Source organism: Gallus gallus, chromosome 2, assembly GCF_016699485.2.
Source record: "Gallus gallus isolate bGalGal1 chromosome 2, bGalGal1.mat.broiler.GRCg7b, whole genome shotgun sequence".
Lineage (NCBI taxonomy): Eukaryota > Metazoa > Chordata > Aves > Galliformes > Phasianidae > Gallus > Gallus gallus.
In genome coordinates, this window is record NC_052533.1 from 57,516,752 (window position 1) to 57,534,959 (window position 18,208).

General features: G+C 38.5%; 1 protein-coding gene across 6 annotated transcripts in view; it reads left to right on the top strand.

Annotated features, from left to right (window-relative positions):
• Nucleotides 1-18,208, top strand: part of KIAA0319 (dyslexia-associated protein KIAA0319 homolog) — a 50,844-nt gene that overhangs the window by 26,268 nt on the left and 6,368 nt on the right. For 3 of the 6 annotated variants that reach the window (XM_426033.8, XM_025147640.3, XM_025147638.2), the window contains 12 exons: nucleotides 1,464-1,692; nucleotides 3,513-3,636; nucleotides 5,668-5,800; nucleotides 6,695-6,843; nucleotides 7,765-7,916; nucleotides 8,516-8,654; nucleotides 9,942-10,101; nucleotides 11,540-11,682; nucleotides 12,771-12,893; nucleotides 15,279-15,369; nucleotides 16,963-17,054; nucleotides 17,983-18,171. In XM_426033.8, coding sequence (XP_426033.5) covers nucleotides 1,464-1,692; nucleotides 3,513-3,636; nucleotides 5,668-5,800; nucleotides 6,695-6,843; nucleotides 7,765-7,916; nucleotides 8,516-8,654; nucleotides 9,942-10,101; nucleotides 11,540-11,682; nucleotides 12,771-12,893; nucleotides 15,279-15,369; nucleotides 16,963-17,054; nucleotides 17,983-18,161 — 1,714 coding nt within the window. In that variant the 3' untranslated portion in view covers nucleotides 18,162-18,171. Of the gene's footprint in view, nucleotides 1-1,463; nucleotides 1,693-3,512; nucleotides 3,637-5,667; nucleotides 5,801-6,694; nucleotides 6,844-7,764; nucleotides 7,917-8,515; nucleotides 8,671-9,941; nucleotides 10,102-11,539; nucleotides 11,683-12,770; nucleotides 12,894-15,278; nucleotides 15,370-16,962; nucleotides 17,055-17,982; nucleotides 18,172-18,208 lie in introns of those variants that run through there. The other 3 variants (XM_046933905.1, XM_040695414.2, XR_006937226.1) reach the window with 2 other exon arrangements.

An 18,208-nucleotide genomic window follows, 5' to 3' on the forward strand; every position in this document is an offset into this window, starting at 1 on the left:
TAGTGATGACAGACATAACAGTACTGGCAGTCTGATCCTTGCAAGGTTCCGTGGTATGCTGAGTTGAGGAGAGTAATTATTTTCTTCCTAAAGGCCTTTGCCTTGCTGCTGTTTTCTTCCAGCTGCTGGCGATAGATTTTGCCCAGACAACAAAAACAATCTTTATAGTCCTGGGTGCTTTAATTAAAATCAGAGATCATTTTCTGTACTTTTTAATTTTACGCACTGTCCTGGACTTGTGCACTTTTCACTGAATCACTCTTGGCTGCCAGTGGGCGACAGCCTGCAGGTCAGTACGTCATATCAGTGTAGCATCAGCAGAATGTTGAAGCCTGTTGATGACCAGTGTATGGCATACATTAAACATGGCCCTTTGCATAAGCATCACCAAAAATTGCTTCAGCTTCAGTTCTCTGTTCTTTACTGGAATTGTTCCATATTGTGCAATGGCAGAAGATTATTATTTTCTTTTCCTCTGTTAAAAAGGATAGAGCTTACTCACATACATTGCTTTTAAGCGTGCTCTGAACACAAGGGAATTAAGAAAACACTTTTTCCATGTGCCTTTGGAAGAGGCTGAGATACTTCAACAGTAGAGCAGCCTGTTCAAGCTCACAGGAAATTAGTTGCAAGGTACTCCTGACATACTTGGTTGTGCATCCACTGCAAAAGTATGCAGTTATTAATGGCAGGATCAGTAAGTGTTATTGTTCTCTCTTGGGGAAGACTTCAAGAGTGGCTCCCTTCCATGTTTTTGACTGTATACAGTAGTCACAAAAGGGGTGAATTGAAGATGTACCAGGTTCCCACACCATGGAAAGCAGTCTGTCATCACTTTCAGGTGTCTCACTTTTATATAATTTGCCATTGTGTTTCTGAAAGGCAGTAATGATTGTTTAAACCCTATGTTACATTTAGTTTTGTGACTTGAGATTTCCTTAAAAAATCATATGTCTTTACAAAATCATAATAAGCTCCATTAGTACTAGTAGCAGTTTGTTTAAGAAATGAAGTTATGAGTTGTTACTGTGCTATGATAAGGCAGAACTTCTAAATATCCACAGTAGTTTTGTGTGCAGGGATTGTCCTGCTGTGTAGCAGATGAATGAAGTCACTGTTTTTCAATGAGTACATTTTTAAAGAATTTATAGCAAAATCTCTACGAATTGATAGAGTTGCCACTGACTGCATGGAAGAGGTTTCATCTGGGATCCAGAATAGATATTCATTTTTTAAAAAAAACAGGTTACAAGTTGTGATTGAAAGTAGTCTTCTGAATTTCTTTCCACCTTAGTTGAAGGCTATGTCTTCCTGCAGCACAGGTTCGTAAAAATTATATCAGTGGCTCTGTTTTAGGTAGTGATTTTGTTCTCTTTGAGTGCCAGCAAAATGGGAATCTTTGGCTTCTGACTTGTCAGCGGTCTGATCTAACACATTTCCAGTATTGCTTTTTTCTATTGTAGACTCACTGTGATTGATTCAGATGGAGCAGCCAACTCCACAATTGCATCTCTGAGTGTCAATAAACCAGTGGATTACCCACCAATTGCAAATGCAGGACCTAACCAGGCAGTCACTTTGCCCCAAAACTTCGTCACATTGAATGGAAACCAGAGCAGTGATGACCATGAAATTGTCAGCTATGAGTGGTCACTCAGTCCCAGAAGCAAAGACAAGGTTGTCGCAATGCAGGTATGTCTATTTCTCCATGCGTAGTATTAGAAAGTTCTTTCATCTTTGCTTTTAATATGAAGAGAAACGTACAAAAGTAATTTTTCAGAAGCTTTTAAATATCCAGAGTGCTGCTGTTCCTTTCTGTTGTGTTCAGCTTTTTAGACTCTAGTACTACTTGTAATATATATATTATTTATTTAATTATTTATTTTACATTCCTTATGGCCATTTCTGTTCCCTACTATTGTTTGTTTTCTGGTGGTTTGGAAAAAATCTCAGTTCCCTCTGCCTAATCTTGGGCCCTGTAGCTAGCTCCATAGGTTTGTGTCTTCTGAGGGGCTAGACATGGTGCAAACTTTTTTTTGAGAGAAGATTAGACTTGCTCAAGTTTTTGTTAAACAGTTCATCCTTCTGGAAGCAGTAGGACTCAAACAAGAACTTAATGTTCTGAGTGAAAACTTACAAGACTTTCAGCAATTTCTTGCTGACGCACTGGTGTGTTTTTTTTGTTCAACCTTAATAAAACACAGGTTTCCTATGAATACTAGTTGATTTTACTCTTATTTTTTATGGCTACGTATGTATTTTATCTTTTGTCTTTTGTTTTTTAGATCTGAGAACTCAAATCAATACAAGTACAATTTCAGGGCACCTGCACTCACTAAGGTGTAGGTACTTGTAGCTGTTTAGATGATTAAAGTAATTAATATAACGATTCCAGCTCAACTTCAGAAGCCATTTCTATGAGAGATGTGAGCTCTCTGTGTTAAAAAGGCAAATGCTTTAGGCCTTCCAAACTGGAAAGAGATCACTTCATATAGATCATTTTAGAAAATAAGTTATATTGTTGACAGCATATATTGTAGAAGTAATTACAAAACTGTGAAGGGTCTTAATAACTTATTTCTGTTCATTTACTGAAAAAAAACCCAACAATTTATCAAAAGCATTCTTGAATCCAGAGGTTGTAGCTTTTGAGAGCTGTTACAGCTCAAAGCAACTCTACTGGAGGAGAATGACTGATTGAGATACCTATAGGTATTTACTGATGGCAATGTGAGAGCATTTTACAATTTCTTTTCAAGGTGTATTAATCCTTGTCATGTCCCTAAGTCTGAAGATTCTGGTTTTAGGTGTATTACATGGTATCCATAGTTAAAGTAACAAGTAGCTCTGATGGTCAGATAATCATGTATCATATCCTTTAGTTCACATTAGACTTCCCTGGATAACTGTGATAATTGTAATTTTGATTGATGAAGATGGAAAGGACGATCCCTCATGAGATATGTAAATGGTCATTTTGTTAGCAAAAGGGCATATAGTTGGGTCTAATCTTTTTGTGAGCTTTTATATCTGCATTAACTAATACTGCTGGAAGTATATGCTCAGAACAGAGTTGTCTAGTTTAATTTTTTTTCCATAAGCCTACCTGGCTGGAATCAAGTATGTTGCTTGTTTTTTTTTTTTTAATGACTTGTTTTTGCATTTAATTATTTTTATAAATAAATACTGGATTAAACAATGTCATTGTTAATGTCCCATGTGTCTTAACAATTATTGTTGTTCAGAAATAATGCAGCAATTATACTAAAAATTAAGAAATTAAGATCTGATGTTGATAAATATATCTCTGGATTGATAGACAGTTGCAGTACTGAATACATGACATCTGTCTGTACGTCAAATTTTAAGTATCCTCTTTGTCTGCAAGGTGCTTTTGCTCATGTACTTATTTTGAATTAAAACATATTTTACTTTTCTTCCACATCTGCTTTCTTAATATATTTTTGTACTCCATGAGTACTTCTTCTCATCTCTCTCTCACTGCCATGTAGGGAGTGCGGACTCCATACCTCCAGCTATCTGCAATGCAGGAAGGAGATTATACCTTTCAGCTCACAGTCACAGATTCAGCAAGGCAGCAGTCCACTGCTGAGGTCACTCTGATAGTACAGCCTGGTAAGCTGACTGACTGCAGGCACATCTGGGTCCTTCAGGGTGGACCAGCCTGAATGCCTTAGCACTGTCATCAGATATCTCATCTCCCCATATTGCACCATTCAGGTGGCAGTCTGAACATCTGATGTGCCTGCATCAAGGACTCTTTCACCTCTGTTTTCTATCAAAACAAACAGTAAAAAACAAGTGCAGAATTCCAGGAAATCCAGGCAGTGATCCTGAAGGCTCCCACTGGCCTGATTATATACGGTACTATGCACAGACATATTTGAGTGTACTTTTAAAAACTAAAATGTAGCTTTCAGTTTAATACCCTGCTAAGCTGTTCACCATGTCAGTCAGTGATTTGCTCAATTTCTTACTGTTTTGCAGTTCTTCAAGAATCCTGGTGTGATCTGAATTCTCACTAGAATTCTTTTGCTAGAAGAAAAAATGTCAAGCAGAGGGTTTCAAAAGCTGCTTCTTTCACACAATTGATTAGATTTGGGAGCTGAAAGATGAGTAGATGCAAATGCACCAGGCCTACAGAATACTTTTTTTTTCCAAATTTTTAATAATATGTTTGCATATTGCAGGTTCTTACATCTGAAGTGGACATTTCTGCTCATCTTAAGGTCTCATATTACACTACAGAGCAATATTATGCTCATTCTACAGCTACTTCTAGAACCATAGAATGTATTGGGTTGGAAGGGACCTTAAAGAACCTCTAGTTCCACCTCCCCTGCTGTGGGCCAGGATGCTTCCCACTAGACCAAAGCCCCATTGAAACTGTCCTTGAGCACCTCCAGGAGTGGGGCATCCACAGCTTCTCTGGGCAACCTCTTCCTGTGCTTCACCACCCTCTGAGTAAAGAATTTCCTCTTAAATGTCGATGACCCTTTTTAGGGAAACTTTGCAATAGGCATTTACCAAAGAAACCAGGAACGTGAATTGCAATGTGGTGGTGTGTTTTAGATTGCTGACAGTGTTGAAGTGGGAAGGAACTATTGCTGAATTCAGGTTAAAGTGGAAATGAATATACAGGGGAATAGTAGTGTTGGTGATTTACCATGCCACAGCAACATTTGGAAACAGAATAATAAATTATATTTTTTCACCAAATCCTCAAAGGCTCAAAATTAGCCTTAGTGGCACTGCACTGACCTTGAGCAGCAGGAAACCTGGGCCAGTATCTTCTGGGCCAGTATTTGTGTGGGTGGTTTTGAAAGAGTCACAGCGGTGGAGTCAGATCAATACCACACCACTCCTATCATAAAACACTTCTGTACAGTGTACTTGAGCAGACTACAGAATTCATGGAGTGTTACTGTGCCTTCAGATGTGACTGAAAAGGGAAGAACTTGCTGTGGAATTTGACTTATTGGAGAGCTGGTCTTTCCCACCATGTACTTTTTACTGGTTTCTGCATGTTATATTCAATCCCTAGGAAGGTGGTAGAACAGCTAATCCTAGAAACTATTTCCAGGCACAAGAAGGACAAGAAAATCATCAAGGCAGTCAACTCAGGTTTACCAAGAGGAAGTAATGCCTAATCAACCAGATAAGCTTCTATTATCAAAATACCAACCTGGTAGATGAGGGGAGAGCAGAAGGGGATCTTACTGGCATATATACCCAAAGGGATGTTGCAGAGAAGGTGGAGTCATACTCTTCAGTGGCATCCAGTGCCAAGACAGTGGGCATAAACTGGAACACAAGAGGTTCCCTCTGAACACCCGGAACACCTGTGTGCTGTGTGGGTGATGGAGCACTGGTGCAGGTTGTCTAAACAGGCTGTGGAGTCTCCTCTTGGAGATCTTCAAAAGCCTCCTGCTCTGGGTTTCCCTGCTTGAGCAGGGGTTGGACCAGGTGAACCCAGAGATCCCTTCCAACTTCAACCACTGTGTGGTTCTCTGATTCTCTGGTTCATGCTTTTGAGCCACCCGGCAGGCTTCTAATTTTATATTCTGTGTAAAATCTTCTTGCTGATTGACAGTCTTTGCTAATGACTAACCAGCAAATGTGACACACTAAATCTTATTTTTACAGAAAATAACAGTCCTCCAGTAGCAGTGGCTGGCCCTGACAAGGAATTAACGTTCCCAGTAGAAAGTACTACACTGGATGGAAGCAGAAGCCAAGATGACCAAGGCATTGTCCTCTATCATTGGGAAAATATCAGGTAATCAGGTATCTAAGGGGATGTATTACTAATCTACAGTTTAGAGGGAAAAAAAAAAAAAGGGAGAGAAAAAGGTGAAATTATTTGAGTTCCAGAGCCTCTTAATACTGTTGGGTGAAGCACTGTTTGAACACTGCTTTGAGAGTTTTCCTTCTTAGGTGGTAATAGGATGAGAGATAAGAGTTTTAAATTCATCTTGGCCTGCTTATGTTGTATTCTGTGTCATCTTGAAACCTGGAGTCACAAAGTTATTTTATGAGGAAATTGCAGGAACTCTCTTATCTTCCATTAAGGAGAGCAACAGGCTTAGGTACTCTCCTGTAATGTGTAATTTTTCCTGTCAGTGCTTTCATAGTCTCTTCTATTTGTTGGATAACAAAGGAAAAATATAATCCATTTAGCTGGAGCTTTCATTAGAAATGACTGAAGCACTCTTGAATAGTGATTAAAAATGCTGTAGAGAAGCTTGTAATTGTATGCTCAAATGCAAAGCTAATTGATCCCTAATGAAAGAACAAAGGTATTAATTTGTGCAGCTGTCCTATCCACGGTACAGAAATAAATTTGTTGACACTCAGTATATGTTCAAGTGGCTTTTAGACCAGCAGCATTTGCATATGCTCCTGTACAATAGTTGAGCAAGGAGTCTGAACTGGGGTGCATTTTCTGCTGTTGTAATGATGGCATATCTATAGCTCGAGTGTTTTGAATGTCTTGAAAAATATGTAGTTATGAACTCTCTAATCTAAACTCATTGTCATAATTTCTTGTTATCAATGCTTGTAGAAGTGGTAGAACCCCAATATCCGTAACAGCAAATGATATGAGTGATGCTACTTTGAGAGAATTTTGTCTGGCTTTGACAAATTATTTTTATGAGGTGTTTTGTTTCAGTGGGCCAAGCTACGTGCAGATGGAAAATGGTGACAAAGCAATAGCGACTGTGTCTGGTCTTCAGGTTGGCACCTATCGCTTCAGACTGACAGTAAAAGACCAGCAGGGGTTAAGCAATACATGTATGCTGTCTATTACTGTGAAGGAAGGTAAGCCTAGTTGCTGCTGCTTAGGATGCAGGAGGCAACTCACCAGTTAGTTTAGTCACTGACAACATAAAGAAACTCAGAACAGGAATGCTAATGTGTTTGTTGTCATCTTTCAAGGGATTCAAGAAGAGTAACTGCCATTTTGTAATAAAGGAGTATTGCAAGTAACTACTAAAATCACTTCCTGCTTTTTCTTCTCTCCCTGCCCCCCACCCCACCCTCTCTCTCCCCCTCTCTCTCCAGCTAATAGTCAGACCAGTGAGGCATTTCATTCACAGCTTTCCAGAGCTCTGTCTTATCAGTTGTGTTCTACACAGAGGTCAGTGATGTCTGGCTTCTGGAAAGAAAATGTTTTCATGCTTATCTGGTGATTTTGGCCATACTTACAGTTCACGTTATAATTTCACTGCTAGCAGTGAGCAAAAAGCATTCAGGATCTGTAGTTACTATTGGATACACTTTGCTTAAATACAGATATGAAAAAGCACGATTTCACACAAGCTTCTATTATGAGTGAAGAGCAATGGTTTCTCAAGGAGATAAGAGCCCAGCATAGTGCTCTCATGCTGGGCTATGTTTCTAAGGCAGGTTGAAAACTTTCACTTGACTTAGGTGATCAGATGCAGAAGTTACTGTGGGACTATGAATAGAGTGACCCACAGTGCTTTAAAATATATTTTTGGATAATATTTCTTGTCAGTATTCTACTCAGGGTGCAGATCTGCTTTTGTCAGATTATTGTAATTCCAGAGCCAAATTCTGTATACCTGGTCATCCTTTTCCTGTCCCTTTGATACCAGATTCTCTTGTTAGTGCCTGTGATCATCAGGGTAGAGAACTGAAGTGTGGGTGTATTGGCAATGGTATGTCACATCTTGCATGATTTGAAAGTAAATTCTTCTCTGCTACATTTATGGCTAGAAAACAATAGTCCACCCCGGGCACATGCTGGTGGGAAGCATGTTCTGGTACTTCCCAATAACTCTGTTACCTTGGATGGCTCAAGATCTGCTGACGACCAGGGGATTGTGTCATATTTGTGGATTCGGGATGGTCAAAGCCCGGCAGCCGGGGTAAGTTTTTTGAAGGTTTTAACTGGACTCAAATTCAGCTCTTGTGTGTGTTGCTTCACTGCAGAAGAGCAAGACGGTATGACTCATGAGATGCAATAAAGGTTGCTATCTACACCTGATTTATCTCCTCAGCTCTCTCTAATGCTTTGCTTCAAGTAGCTTGTGTCATTTTCAGTAATGCAAATTGGTAAGAACTGAGAGAGGAGAAGGTAAAATGATAGCAAAGCTTCTAGAAGCAATTACGTAAGTATATGAGTAGGACTGGAGAGATTTAAGTTACAGCTGGCAGAAATGTTGGAAATTCATAAAGTTCAAGGGGGGGAAATAGTATATAAGAAAGCAGAACTGATACTAGAGTAAAATTGAGGAATAGTAATGTGACTGTCTCAGGTTTTCAGGTAGGTGGGGACTTGAGGATGTCAGCTGGTCTATCTGAGGTCTTTTTTTGTTCTGTTTTTTGTGTTTTGATTTAATGAAAATAATCTGTACTGTGTGCAGAGATCCTTATTAACTCACACTGTCATATCAGATGCCTGAGTTGATATTCGTATCTGCAATTTTATCTGGGGGTGTAATCATCCTGGTACCTGTTTTTGCAGGATGTGATCCATGGCTCAGACCATGAAGCAGTATTGCAGCTAACTAATCTGGTGGAAGGAATCTATATTTTTCACTTGAAAGTGACAGATGCCAAAGGAGATTCAGATATTGACTCTGCTACTGTTGAAGTGCGGCCTGGTATGACAATTAAAAGGTCATCGATACGTTGTGAATACCTCATCTTTGTTCTCCTTTTCTCTTCCACTGTTGACAAGATTTTGTCAGGCTAAAACACAAATGAGTCTCTCTTTCTACCATCTTACTGCACTTCTCTCAATTGGCATTGTGTGTGATGAACAACGCATGTCGGAGTTCTTTCCCACCAATTGCAGCATTGCTGTTTTAGTAGATAAATATATGAAAATTACACATCTTACTGTCTTTGTTTCAGCTGAGACAGAATTGCTTTATTTGGAGTGTCTGCTATGATGCTGTGTTTGGATTCTAGGAGAAAAATAACATTAATAACACAATGATGTTTATAGTTGCCTGCTAAGCCAAGGCTGTTCACAGCAAAGGGCCCAAGGAGCTGGGAGGGAGTAGAATTAGGACAGCTGACTTAAATGGGCCAAAGTGATATTCCATAACACATGACATCAAGCAGAAGTTTTGTAGAGAGTGGGACTGCATCTTGCTCTCTTCCACTGCTCAGACGGTGCTGGTGAGCAATTGCTTGTGCATCACTTGTTATATACATTTTTATATATATATACCATCATGACTATTTTCCTTTTCTTTTTCTGTCTTAGTAAACAGTTTTGTCTCAACCCACAAGTTCTACTTTTTTTTAATTCTCTCTCCCATCCCACTGGGAAGAGGGGGGAGTCACGTGATAATTTGCTCAAAAGTATCACTGCATGTCTGTGAAGCTTGTTTTGCTTGCAAAACACTCTAGAAATGCAAATATTGTTTGAATATATGTCTCATGTTTGAAGAGAAATATTTTGGTATTTCTGAATCTGACCGTCCTCATTTAGGCTCATTCACTGAGTCTTGGATACTACCCTGTGAGTCTGTCTCTGCATCCCTTTTCCTCACTGGTAGCCAGTAGTAGATCACTAGCAGGGAACTTAAAAGTTAGATTCACCTAGCACTTATTTCAGACCTTCATGTGGCAGCATTAAGGGAAACAGATGTTGTTATTCTGCACAGAGATGTGCTAATGTTGAAATACACACTGAAGTGTTTTTTCCCGAACTGATAAAGGGTGGATTGTTATCTTAGGACCTACCAGATTTATTTCAGAGGTAATGTGAAAAAGTAGGCTAAGTGCTTTTGTAGGAACACAAAAGGGGTGGGTTATAAGTGATGTTGGTCTTATGCAGGAAAATACAGTATTGATAATAGCAATACCACATGTTGTCTTCATTCAGTACTGAAATATTTTCCAGGCTCTGATAGTATACCATGTCCTTCTTCTGTTAGATCCCAAAAAGAGTGGTCTGGTGGAGCTGATTCTGCAAGTTGAGGTGGGACAGCTGAGTGAACAGCAGAAGGACACACTGGTGAGACAACTAGCTGTATTGCTGAATGTCTTGGATTCAGATATCAAAGTTCAGAAGATACAAGCATTCTCAGATATAAGGTACAAAGATGCCCTGCTGTGCCAGGAAGATTTATGATTTTCATCAAGTCTTTCACAGCTCATAGTTAGTTGCAAAATAATGTAGAAAATGTTATCAAAGATGCTACTGTATATACTTTAAGAAGTGAGTTTCCTCTGTTGTGGTAGGAAATTGGTGAAGTGAGCTCTTTGAGAGTTTGGTTTTTAAATACTCTATTTAAAAAAAAAATCCTCTGCATAGGTTATCATTTTTATTCCCTTAATTACCTCTTATTCCTTCAAAGAATCTTCATGCAGTATTTCAGTGTCTCTGTTCCATGTAGAGTTATTATTTTTCTCAAATGCTGGCTGGAATAAGATGGACAGATCTTCTCACAGTGAAGCAACTACTGTATTTCGAAATAAGTTTCCAGCTGTATCCGATCATGCTTACTTTGTTTCCCTTTTTTTCCTCTCTAAGCTTCTGATACTTTTAAGTACTTTATATACGTTTCTCCAGGTAACTGAAAACAAAAAATCCTTTTTTTCACAGAGAAATCAGCAGATTTTGCAGTATTCTACATAGAGTATTCTACTCCAAAGTAAATATCTTTTCTATTTGGAGTAGAGGGGTGGAAGTGGCCATATGCAGCATGAATTGTTAAAAACCTGTTGACACCTTACTCTAAATTACTTCTTGTTAACTGCTTGGTGATATAAAATCGATTCTAGTATCTATTCACCTCTCTGGGAACCTCTTAACATTAAAAAAGGAAAAGAAAATCCACTATCTATGGCTACACTACCTTTAAGTTCAAGTTGAATATTAGGAAATTTTTTTTTTTTAGAAAGAATCATGAGGTATTGGGACAGGATGCCCAGGAAAGTGTTGGAAGTCACCACATCTGGAGGTTTTCAAGAGAAGGTGGATGTGGCGCTGAGTGACATGACCATGGTGTGTCCCGGTTAGCAGGCATGGTTGTGATGGGTTGATGGTTGGACTAAATGAACTTCAGTTTTCTTTTCCTGCCTTAAAGATTCTATGTTGAGTACCTGCAGCTTCCAACTACTGCTTTACAACTGAAGATGTTTCCTGAAGCACATGATGTTGGATGATGTAATACTACCAACACTTCTTTAATTTTCTAGATCTCCTCTGACTGCTTCAGGATGCTTTGTGATGGAGTGAAAGCAGACATTGAGTTCATTCTTCTCTTAAAGTGAGCATCAGGAAGACCTTTCTTGTTCTCACTCTTCCTCTGTGAAGAAACTGAAGAGCCTACTGGTACTTCTGGCTCAGAATAAAATACAGTTGCCATGATATTTGGATAGAGCTGGCTGATGTATAGACAGAGTTCCCTCATCTGTATCAGTAGTGATATTTGCTTTTCAGAAACAAGGGAAACAGAAGGCTGTCAACTGAATACCTGACAAAAGTAATCTTAGACAGTAGTCCTAACCTGTACTATTCTTTCTACAGCACTGCAGTTGTGTTTTACGTGCAGAATGGGCATCCTTCCAAGGTGATCAAGGCATCAGATGTGTCTCGAGCTCTGCATGTGCAGCTTCTGAAAGAGAAGGCTGACTTTCTGCTTTTTAAAGTCCTGCGGGTTGACACAGCTGGTACGTTTACCATCTGGTGTCTGGGGTTTTTCTTTTGAAAGATGACATTGAGGATAATGCTTAAAATGCATGCTCATATGTGTTAAACCAGGACCAATTACTTATGTTCTTTTAAAAGATGTGCTTTTGCCTGCTGTTATAGATAAAGCCTTATCTGACATAGATTAGGGAGACCTGGGAAATGAGGAGAAAGATTCACTACTCATATAATCTTTTGTTGGGAGATGAGCAAAGCTTACTATAGCCATACTATAGAATGTTCCACATCTCTTCAAGGCTTTTAGTGTTCAGTAATAGGCTTATAATGCAGATTTTATCTGTCTGTAGTGGGCAAAATGGTCAGCTCATCACTGTGTTCACGTTGTCTTCTAAGGAGATTATATTTGCATCATAAGTGGGTCCTAGGGGTAGTGAACTTTTGCTTGAGCTTCAAAACCTAGCCTGACATTAAACTGTGCTAGTAACTTGACTCCTTTATGACACTCATATTTATGGATATGACTTCCTCCATTATTTAAAAATCAGAAGATAACAATCCAAATGCAAACAGAGTATGCCACTATAGCACTAAAAACAGTCATAAGTTCTGTAGTAAATCCTGATTTTGCTCATGTGTTGAAAAGGACTGTTGTTTTATTGTAAATACACTTGGATTAGCAGAATGTATAGGTATCACTTGAAAATATTGCTTAATGTTAATATCTGCACATAGCAAATCTGCCACTGTAAGTTTAAGAGGAATACCTTTATTTTATTCGAATGTGACATGTTGGTGTAGCAACGGATTCCACTGTAAGTATATGATATATAAGTGTTCTGACCTCAGATCCTGCAATTCAGTTATGAAATACTGAATTGCACTTTGGTGGTGTGATGATTGTCTTATAATACTTAGTAATACTAGCATTCCTGAGATCTCAGGTACTTTAAAAACATACACCTGTTTAATACACAACATCAAAGACAAGGGAAATAAATACCGAAACGTTATGAATTCGATGCTTTACCACCAATCTAGTCTCACAGTAAGAGAATGCATTGCAAGTTGTCTATTTATACAGCTAACTTACGTTTGTTACTGTTCTTAGCATGTCTTTTAAAATGCTCTGGACATGGACATTGTGACCCTATAACAAAGCGCTGTATTTGCTACCAGCTGTGGATGGAAAACTTAATTAATCGTTATCTAAATGATGGCGAGAGTAACTGTGGTGAGTTTGAGTGTTACAGGATGTATTCCAATGATCATTTTCCTTTTTTATGAGATTATTATTATTTGCTAACAGAATAGAAGGTAGATGGCTGGAACATAGATGTTAGAACAGTCCCTTTGTTGTCCAGCCTGCCAATATACTTCCATTTGAAGAAATATCTTCAGATATTTCAAGATATTTAAGATTCAAGATATTTCAGATATTCAAGACTTGTGTCTTGAAATAATAAAGACTTATAAATAGTAGTCCTTATTTTAAGCATTTTAAATATTTTAGAAACAGAATTATAAAAGTATCACTAAGTAGGAAGTGTAAAAATTTTAATTAGTTGGGGGAGAATTTGAGTAAATTTGGGGCCATGTGTCAGGTTTGTTTGATATTGCATGTATTGCAAAGCTCTGAGGTGTATTCATCAGATTTTTGCAAAGCTGAAAAAGAGAGCAACTTAAATTTTCTGAGTTACTGTTTGATGCTTCCATGCCAGAACTGCAACCTGACCTAAGGAAAGCAAACACTGGTGTTCTGGACTAAGCAATATAGTCATCTATTAATCTTTAACTTCTTAAACTGGTTAATTACATTATTTTTTTCCCCTCACTTTTTACCTGTTGCACCTAGGAAATACAATCTAGTTTCATCATTTTAATCACATCTGTATTCCATGGCATACCTAACAAATCAAGTAAGCCAATTAATTATTACATAGGGACCCCCTATCTAAAGTAGATAAAGCAGTTTTAATTTAACTCAATAGGTATTTTACATAGTGTAATAAAAGCTGAACTTTTAGTACTCTGAAGTCTTAGAGACATTTTGCTGAGCAATGCACTAGACTTCAAGTATTACAGAATCTTCTAGGCTGGAAGGGACCTCTGGGGATTATCAAGTCTAACCTCCCTACTGTATGATATGAAATAGAGGCATGTAGTTGCCCCTGACCTGTTTTCAGATAATGTGAGAAAGGTATTAGTCACAATCTGATATTAAAAAAAGGAATATCTTACCCCACTCTGAAGTTAAGGGCTCACTGGAAAACTCCCCAAAGAAAGCAGTCTCCCAAGTAGAGAGATACTTCCCTCTTGGCTGCCAGCCCTTATATGAGGCTAGAGAGAACTGGACCCAGGGTCTACCCCTTCCAGTCTCACAGGTGAATTGTCTTTACCTGTGCTCCCAGGACTGGCCATGCCTCTTTACTGGGTGCTCAATCATTGGTTCAGGCTGTGACCTAACAGTTCCCATACACTACTAAGGCAGGTTACGTGGAGTAAGCTGCACAGGAAAGTGTCCAGGTGGGTTATGGATATCTCCAGAGAAGGAGACTCCACAGCCTCTTTTGATGGCTGTTCTAGTGCTCTGTCACCTTCACAATGAAGAAGTTCTTCCTTATATTTGTATGGAACTTCCTGTTTTGCAGTTTTTACCTGTTGCCTCTTGTTTTGTCACTGCACACCACTGAAAAGAGTGTGGCCTCATCCATTTAACTCCTGCACTTTAGGTATTTTAAACAGCAGTGAGATCCCTTCTCAACCTCTCAACCAAGCTGAAAAGTCCCAGATATCTCAGCCTTTCCTTGTTGCTGTTGACATACTTGAAAAAGCCTTTCTTGCTGTCCTTGACCTCCTTTGTCTGATTTAATTCCAGGTGGTCCTTAGGCTTCTTCATTACATCTCTGCAGGCCCTAACAGTGTTCCTGTATTCCTCCCAAGTGACCAGGCCCTTTTTCTAAGTTTCATAAACTTTATTCTTCCCTTTGAGTTTTTCCATGAGTTCCTTGCTCATCCACAGAGGTCTCCGGCCACTTTTGCCTGATTTCTTACTCTTAGGGATGCACTAGTCTTGAACTTGGGAGAAGTGGTGCTTAAATGTCAACCCAAAAAGTAATGCTGTAAGAATTGGTAGGAAGCACATGGCATTTGCTACAAGCCGTAAAGTAACTGTGGGCCAGGTATCTGTTAGTAGTGTTTGGTAATTGACCAACTGAAAATTTAAAAATCGAAATATACAAGTAGAAGGATCTGTCACTGATCAGTTGTTCTCTTAAAGCATTGCTAAAATGCCAGACACAGGGTACAACTGTGTTTGAATTAGAGAATGAGGACTGAGTTGGTTACAGTATCCTCTTTAATTCCAGCTTTTATTTGAATTTTGACTATTTTGCAATAGTAAAAGGGGTAGGGTAGAGAAAAGGTTTTGAAAACGTGCATTTTCAGTTTGGAACTTTAACAATACATTCTTCTGAGATGATACAAAGGTGCTAATTTCTCCTATACTACTGTTGGCACCTCCCATTGCCCAGGATTATTAATAGAAATTAATAGAAAGGTATTAGAAATTGTCCTACGCATATTACTTTACAAAGCACTGATATGTTTCTTTTTTCAGAGTGGAGTATACTCTATGTGACTCTGTCTGCTTTTATTACGATTGTGGTCATGATAGGGCTTGCCTGGTTCTGCATCTGCTTCTGTAAAAGGTACATGATTTGTGTTACTTTTTAGTTGGGATATAAGCAACAACTGCACACAGCTGCCATAGTTTAGTCCAGTCCTTAGCACTAAACCACTCCGCTCCTTACAAATAAAGCTTCCTCTCTAGTAGTTTCTGTATATCTGTGCTTTCCTTTTTTGAAAAAAAAAAGAAAAAGAAAAAGAAAGAAAGAGAGAAAAAGACAAAAAAAAAGGAAAAAAGAGAAAGAAAGAAAAGAAAAGAAAAAGAGAAATATCTGTCTGTGGCTCTGTGCATTCTTCTGTATTTTGAAAAACAAAAAGCCAGTGCTGGAATATCCTTTAAATTAAGAGTTTATTTATGTCAAAATGCTGAGTATGTACTGCAGATTTTCATGATCTTGTCACATTGAGTCCTCCATCTACTTCATGCTAAAAAAAAAAAAAAAAAGAGAGAGGCACATCATGAAGGTCACTGAGATAGGGCATGCAAATGGAGCTACTCTCATCCTGTCTTTGACAGGAAAAGTAGACATGATTGCTATCTGGTTGGCAGGCAAGGAGTTCTCCAAGAATCTGTCTCTCAGACTCTTTGCTGTTTCTTTCCTTAAACAGTTTTACCAACCACTGTGTTTTATTCCCCTCTGTGCTCCCCAGCATCTTACCTGTCTTGTCTTTCCTAGTGAGCCATTAATGAATTGTTAGAAACAGAAGTCTGTTCAAATTCTGTAACTAGATTTTTTGCTGCTGCATGAAAAAGCACAGCAAAGAGATGTTAAAGGTTTACCAAAATGAGACATTATCAAAATCTTCCTGGATTTTTAACTTTATTTAGGGTATCTTTTCAGTGTGTAAGGGATGCTGTTTGAAATGCACAGGTGTTGGTATTGCTTTCTTTTGATGGTTGAAGGAACAGTGCTATTTAGTAGAAAAGGTTTAAATAGAAGTGTGTCTTATGTAAGTGTGGGATGTGGCCTTAAAGACTTGTGTCGATTTGCTAAGAAAGAGTGTTCGTGGAGTTCAGCTGCTTCCTTGCTTTTGTCCTCACACAAACATCTGAAACTTAAGGTGAGGATTTGCAACAGTGTAGGAGTGAATGCTGGAGAAGGATGAGGAAAAACTAGGTCAATTTTTGGCTACAGACCAATAGAGCTTTGTCCCTGCATTTGAATGAGGGAGCTGTTCTTTGGTTTTGACTAGTCTTCTCTGTAAATATAACCAGACAAGCTCTACTTAAACTCTCTTAGTTTTAAAACAACCAACCAAATAAACAAACACCTAAACAATTTAGTTTAGGAACTAAGCAATTCTTTCAGAAATTTTATTTGGGAAGTAATTAATATGTCTATCTTGCATCTAGCTAATGTGTTGAAATTGAAAAAACTGAAGCTCTGTGGGCTAGGAAGTAAGGTCAGCCTTTCTTGATTTCATCATCTTTATATGTAAGACAGAGCAAATAAATTCTACTCTCTAGTCCAGATTGTGCAGCTGCTTTTTAGAGGTATAAACTGGAACAACTCCTCTTGAATGGAGGTTCTTAAATATAGGGTACGTAGCTATGTGAGAAGAGTTAAGCGGATTTATGTGAGAACTAAATATCTTTGTGGTAACTTCCTTTTTAGCAGAAAGAGGACTAAGATAAGAAAGAAAACAAAATATACCATCCTTGATAACATAGATGAGCAGGAGAGAATGGAGCTACGACCCAAATATGGTAAGAGCTATCTCTTTCTTTGGGACTTCTTTAAGCAGTATATCTTTAAGCTGAACTCATCCACCAAGCTTACAGTTAGTGGTTTTAAATTGATATCTACAGCCCAGAGGAGCACAGAAGCTGGAGTTGTCTGGGGATGACAGGCAAGCATAGATGGAGAAATGGTTGGACAAGAGTAACTTCATTCCTTTCACAGTGCCTTGGGATCAGACAAAGTTCCAAGCTTCTTCATTAATGTAATAATGTAATTTAGAGCATCTGATTGTCCCTCAGACTTTCTTCCATGTAACCTCCTTTCCTTCACACACACACACTTCATAATTTAGAGCTGATTTTATTGGTGAGTGACAGTTCCCTTCGGGACCATAAGTGCCTTGTTAAGCACCAGGTACTCCAGCTGCTAACCCCTGTGCACATATATTTTAATTTACCTTATTTCAGTTTTTAGCAGGGAAAATATTAGAATCTGAGGAAATAAAATCATTGTGAGAAATAGCTTTTGTAATAAGAAAAATGTAACATTTCTGTAGAAAATATGACCTCTCTTTACCAGTCACTTTAATCAGATAGTTGAGCAGACAGACAAATTTCCAGATTCAGATTATTAGAAGGGGGTCACTGTGTACTAAGATCACTTAATTGTTTCTAATTTAAATGAATATGTTCACTTTCTGGGGCCATAAACCATTGGGGCTGCAGTGAGGTCAAAACTGTATCCACCTGATTGTATTTTATACCTCCTAAACCAGTTTTTTGTATGAATGGTGGCAGTGGTGCAGGCTTTTATGATGGGTTTCAGAGAGTGCTTTCAATTGTTTTTTCCTACCGTAGCAGAGTACAGGATGATTAAGCTATCAAAAGTGAAATGTTTCTAATGAGCTTACTTGGTGTTGTTGTTGGTTTTGCTTGTTTTGCTTGTAATTTGTAGGCATAAAACACAGAAGTACAGAACACAACTCCAGCCTGATGGTTTCTGAATCAGAGTTCGACAGTGATCAGGACACTATCTTCAGCCGAGAAAGGATTGAAAGAGAGAATCCTAAAACCCTTATGAATGGATCAATCAGAAATGGTGTTTCCTTCAACTACAGCTCCAAAGACAGATAACTGAATGAGGGTAAAAGCATAGAACACACTGGTCCAACACGTCTAAA